General features: G+C 52.2%; 1 protein-coding gene across 1 annotated transcript in view; it reads left to right on the forward strand.

Moving 5' to 3' along the window:
* Positions 1 to 6,000, forward strand: part of DRC11 (dynein regulatory complex subunit 11) — a 159,545-nt gene that overhangs the window by 95,310 nt on the left and 58,235 nt on the right. Inside the window, exons 10-11 of the mRNA XM_040450581.1 lie at positions 4,987 to 5,093; positions 5,253 to 5,354. Coding sequence (XP_040306515.1) covers positions 4,987 to 5,093; positions 5,253 to 5,354 — 209 coding nt within the window. The remainder of the gene's footprint in view (positions 1 to 4,986; positions 5,094 to 5,252; positions 5,355 to 6,000) is intronic.

Consider the following 6,000-nt stretch of genomic DNA (forward strand, 5'->3'; position numbering starts at 1 on the left):
CGCAGTGCAGAGCCATCACCATCAGAAACACCGGGCGTGGTGGAGGTGGATGGGTGGGGACAGTGGCCTAGGGTGAGCAGCTTCCGCAACTTAGCCCGGCAGCAGCAGCATCCAAGGCCTCGCTGGGGACCTAGGAAGCGCGCGCGTCACACTGCTGGGTCACGGGCCTGCTGTGGGTGCCACCAGAACTCAGGGTGTGTCTGCAACAGCAGCTGCTACTTGGGGGGGGACGTCTCTTTTGGTCTTTATGCCACCCCCGCTGGTCCTACTCTGCATGTCTATCCCCAGCCTCCGAGAGCATTGTTCACAACTTCCAACGCATCAGATAACTTGCCCACTCGTGTTCTGCTGAAGTCCCCCCTCTTGGAGCCCTGTCACCTGTCATCCTGGGCCTCCCTTCACCTTTCCGGATTGTCACTCTCTCATTTTGGTGGAGCCCGCCCTTCAGGGTGTCTGGAGGAGGAGCTACCACAGGGCGGCTCTAGGGGCCAATACATCTAAATATGGCCTTACACTTACGCTCAGCGGGACCATTTCCCTCGGCATTTGGGAGGCCTGGTTCCCTTCTCCTCCGAAATTAACTATCAGGAGAAAATAAGGGGGAAGGAAAGGAAGGTGAGAGATAGCCAACCCCTCATCTGCCATAACAGGAGGTCGGGGGCTCAAGTCTGAAACTAATAAACCAAAAAACAGCAGTATGTGCACATTACAGGCACAGAACAACAGAGAAGCAGCTAGATGGCCTCGCACCCTCCTCTCGTGGGCCCTGTGCTCTGCCACCAGCAGGCCAGTCCCTCCCTCCCCAGAGACCTTGTGCCGGGGGTTCCCCTTGGTTGGAATGCTGGTCCCTGCAGGCCTTCCTTGAGCCCCGTGTCGGGTAACAGTCTCCAGCCTCACCCTGTCCCCAACCTGCTTTCCCTACCTCTGTCTGACGTGGATGTGGGTGTTCCTTGTCTCCCCACAGGAGGACGCGGGTCCCAGAAGGCAGGGCCTTCCACCGTCTGCCCAGTCTCATAGCAGAGCCTGCCCCATGATGAGGCTCAGTCAAGTTCTGAATTAAATCACCTACGAGTAAATCACATTTGTGGATAAATCTGAATCTGTTCAACGCATTTTTTAAATGAAGGAATGAATGCCATTGGGCAGTGTCACCGGAAGGCAGGGTCAGACAGCTTTTTGTTTATAATCCTTTCCCTATTCTCCGACTTTGTCTAAAACGATGTGGGTGTATGATTTTGATAGAAGCAAACGTTAATATGGGGGAAATCGAACGTTGCCGTGGGAAGCCAAGTCTTGGTACCTGCCGACCCACTCAGGAAAGCACTTGAGACTTTCCACGCCGTTTGTGTGATATCTGTTTCCATGACGCTGTTTGTATAATATCTGTTTCCTCTAAGGCTGGGAAAAAAAAAAAAAAAAAAAAAAAAAGCCCAAGCCATGGTCACTTGGGAGAGGAACCGTGAAGCCCCATTTTCCTCTCTGGATTTGTGGCGTTTCCTGTGTCATCTGCCAGGTCTCTGGTAACTGAAAGAAATTCAATGTCTTCATCTTAGAATTCTTTTCTCAAAAATCAAAGGTTTTCCTTTTCAAATAAAACATTAGCATTTTAATCACTGCCCACCCCCATGTGAGAAACTGCACCCGACTGCTTTTCACATTCCCAGGATGAAAGCTCTTGGGGCAGTTGTTGTGCTCTGAGGGCCCTGAATAGCTTCCTGCATTTGTAAATGTCCATGAAATTCTTGAAGGGATTGAGAGTGCCCTGTGCAAAAGTGTCATGAGAAAAGCAAAGTTTCTGTGCAAAACCAGGACCATTCGAATGGCGGTGGAGGTGAACTCGGCACTAAGCGCCCGTTTACTTGTGAACCACAGTTACAAGCCCAGAATGAGAATTTGTTACGAGGTGCCATTGCTTTTTCATAAATAATCACCTCGTGTTCCTCTCTGTTCAATGTTCTGTGTCTCTTTCTTTAGTTGACGCTGCTGCTCCCAGAGTTTAGTAAGCCTGTCTAGTGAAAAAAAAGCACAGTAGCTTCCTGGCGATAACAAAGCTATTTCGCTTTAAAATGTCTTAATGAAACAGGTGAGTTTTGTTGTTGGAGATTTAATGATCGTGCGAGGCTGACCCCCGTGAGACAAGAGTTCTCAGTGGTTGGCACGTTTTGACACATTTAAGCCTCTTCTAGGACTTTCAAGGGGGAAAGTTTGCAATTTCAAACACTTACGAAGAAGCATTGTATACTCTTACATTTTGAAGCTTTAAGCTCATGAACATTTCAGAATATGCACCGAGAAGGAACAGTTACCTTCAGATGAAGAAGTAGATGTGCCTTGGGCACACACACACACACACACACACGCCAGCCACAAAACCCACCTTGTAGGGAGGTCGGGGGCTAAAAGTAAACTTCCAAATTAGGACCGACTGAAAACAACAAAACACGTCAATGGGCTGATTTAGATCACTTATGCAATGCGTATTTTTCATTCCCTAACTGTAAAACGCAGGATGGGCCTCTTGGGCTGGCACTCAGTTGCAGGATTGATTATTTAAAACAATAAAAGCTCAGCTCCTAGCTTTCCAGCAACTTCCTGTGTGCCCACTGCTGCCACAAGTGGCCTCCGTCAGTCTGTTTTGGGTCTTCTCCCTCTTGGTCTTCAGAGGAGTGTGAACTCGGTTCCAGGCTGGTCACCTGCCCCGCCCGGGTGATGACATCCCACGATGTCCTCACCTCTGGGGTCACCCTCTGCCGGGCAGGCATCCGGGAGACACGTGCCAAAACCCGTCCCGGACCCATCACTGCTTGCCGTCATCTCTGCTCTAAAAGTAGGGCCACCTGTCACACGGCCACCCTGATGGGGAAAGACACCGAGGTGACTCAGCTCTGTGAAAACTATTCCATCTGTGTGACTTAGTTCTTGTCTATCTCCTGCACGTCTACAGTCGCCACCCCAGAAGAAACTGGGGTCTTATCATCACCCTCGTTTTCCAAAGTCTGTCCCCCCAAATTTGCAGAACGCGTGGCAGAGACCCTGGCCAGCCAGCGACCGGCAGAGTCGTGCCTGTGCACTCCCCTCAGGTCCCAGCTGGGAGGCTGGGAAGGCTAAGAGCCCTTGCTGGACCCGGATTCCAGACAGGCTCTGCTCTGGCCCATGCTCTGTACTCCCACCATACAGCCAGGGAGTGTGGTGGGCCTGCCCAACCTGCTCATGACATCTTGCGGTGACCATTTCTGCCTCCAGAAGTGTCCACGCCAACCGCTGGGAGTATCGCAGGGTCTCCAGCCTGGGGCCAACACACTTGGAAAACTGGAGCTGCGTTTCCCTGTCCCACCTTCCTGTACACTTTTCCCGTCCGCGGGGTCCCGACTGATCGCTTTGGGACAACACGTTCACTGGCCCTCAGGCCTCCATCGCTCCCGCTTGGCTCTGGGCACAGTTGTCCTGCAAGGTCCGTCTCCCCTCGGGAAGTAGGACTTGTCGATAAGGCGGACGAAGAGCCAATGAGTGGTCACGTGGGGGTTCCACCTGACCCGCCACGAGGGCCGGACAGGCACGGGCCAGACAAAGCCCTCGGGCAATTTTTTGGCCCCTTGGCCAGATCTGAGTCATGGGCCAACGTGTTCTGGCCCTGTTGTCCTTCTCTTCAGGATCTGCAGCTTTTGCCGGGTCCCACCGCCGTGTCCTTCCTTCGTCTCTCACCCCTTTGGCCGACCTCGGGCCCCTGGGATTCATTTGACTCCCTTCTCGTTGGTTTGCCCAGGTGTCTCTCCAGGCACCTGCTCTGCCCTCTGTCTTCATGGTTGACACCTCTTGGTCTCCGCGGCACCCAGACATATGTTCCTGTCTGTGACTGTGACTGTGACTGTCCCTCCCTTCTCAGGCAGCTGCGTCAGGGGGACATCCCCCCCCCCCAGGCAGGCTCAGGATCCCCAGTCTGTGCCCAGAGGGGAGATGGAGGTTGGGAAGGTTTCTCAGCCTCTGCCGATTCATTCACACCCTCACCCCGCCCACACGGGCGCCTTTCTCCCCGCATGGAGCCATCACCTGACCCGTGTGGGGAAGCCTCCGTCTGGCCCCCGGGGCCCTCGGCTGACTCCCCAAGTTGAAGGGCATCTCAGGCCAGGTTCTGGTAAGTTTCCATCACATGCTGAACACAGGTCCTGGGACGAGACCTCACTTCCCAGACTGACCGTCTCAGCTCCCGTGGGGGGAGCCCCCCCCCCCCACTGCCCCAATGCCAGGATCCAGCTGACCTGCCCACCTCCGCACACATCTGGAACTCTCCCTCTGAGAAGCAGGCTTCAGCTCAGCTCGTGCCAGTGACACTAAATGATCCTTATTTCCTCTAAGGCCACATTTCTCCAGTTATCCTCCTGACTCTCAGGACAAGGCAAAAAGGAAACATAAAACACGTATGATTTCCGACACATCCAAAAAGTAATTCAAAATTACAACCCTTCAGGGGACAGTCATGGGTGCTTGTACGTTCAGTGTTGTCTTTTAACAAGGGGCCGGGGTAAATCACTCACAAGTTCGGCTAGCAATAAAATCTTCCGTGTTTTAGGGAATTGTTTGAATAATGAAAGTAATCTAAAACATATTGCAAAAACAGGCATCCCACATTTGCATAATTGTACAGTCCCACAATTAATATATTGTCTATTACATGGTTATAATCATTAGGAGAATTCCATTGCATCGTACTTTTTTATTTTGTATGTTTTCACATTAGCAGTTGTCTTGTTCCCCTTTTAGGCATCATACAAGCACGTTTCTCCCACTTGGGAAGTGGAAGAAAAGAACACGGAGCCGCATCACTGTCCCATCAATAATCTCTTGATTCTTCTATTCGAATTTGTGTTCCACGCAAGAGGATAGAGAATTAAACTTGTGTTTTACATTGCATTAGCCGTTTGTCACCCATCCTCATGTTGAAAAAAAAAACAAATTCCTTTTCTTTTTCTTTATCCTTCTGGATTACAGACATGTGGAGGAACAGAGACGAGTCGTGGAATTTCTCCCAGGACCATGACCCGGAACTGATCAAACAGGAGAAACGGAAGGAGCTGGAGTCAGAGATCAGAATACAGGTAACACGGCACGTACGTTGCCAGAAGACACGTCAGCAGAAGAAAAGCCACAGGGCTTTTTCACAGTTTCCTATCAATGACCGACCCAGATTTGGCGCTATTTTTAAACTACACAAGGCACACAGTCGCTCGAAAGTGGCGTATTCTGTCCTCACCCAGGTGGACGAGCTGATGAGGCAGGAACTGAAAAACTTGAAACTGGCCGTGAACAGAGAAAAGGAGCAACCAGTCAAAGCAGGGAAGAAGAAAGGAGGCAAGAAGGTGAGTAGGAGCGAGCACGGGAGGGCTGAGGCGCAGACAGATTCAAACCAGGCCCAGGAGGGCTGTCCAGGCGCCCGGTGCTGAGTCCCGGGTGCCACCTGGCACACCGGCCGGGCCCGGGTGGCCGTGCACGGAAACGCCTTCCTTGGGCGGCTTTGCCTCATTCCACCACGCGGCCCTCGGGGATACGGGTTCTTAAATGGGATAAAGCCAGCAGTCTGAGAGTGACCCACCCTGCCCCTCCCCGCTGCAGATTCACGTTCCCCAAACCCCACAGGTATAACGAGGACCATCAGGGGAGCCAGCGATGGGCCCAGATCTGGGGGAGACCAGCGGCAATGAGCAAGCGCTTTGGGAGCAGGGGAATCAGGTGAATTCAGTGTTAAAGTGCCAGCAGTCCATCTCACAGCGTTTTGTTGGAGTAGCCAGTTAGATCCCCATATTCGACGTTCATTTCCTAGGGCCCTGTGAGATCATAGAAAACCTATATATGCGTCCCTACCTCCGGCTCCTGGCACAGAGCTCCTGAAGCCATTGTAAACTCTGAAGTCATGAGAGCACTTAAAACATCTTTTGTTCTATTGAGACAACTCTGGGTGAGCTCCTGGGTGGCCCCTCTCTGGGGGCTGGTCACCGGGAAGACCAA

This window comes from Herpailurus yagouaroundi, unplaced genomic scaffold (assembly GCF_014898765.1).
Source record: "Herpailurus yagouaroundi ecotype Mexico unplaced genomic scaffold, PumYag 202, whole genome shotgun sequence".
In the NCBI taxonomy this organism is placed as follows: Eukaryota; Metazoa; Chordata; class Mammalia; order Carnivora; family Felidae; genus Herpailurus; species Herpailurus yagouaroundi.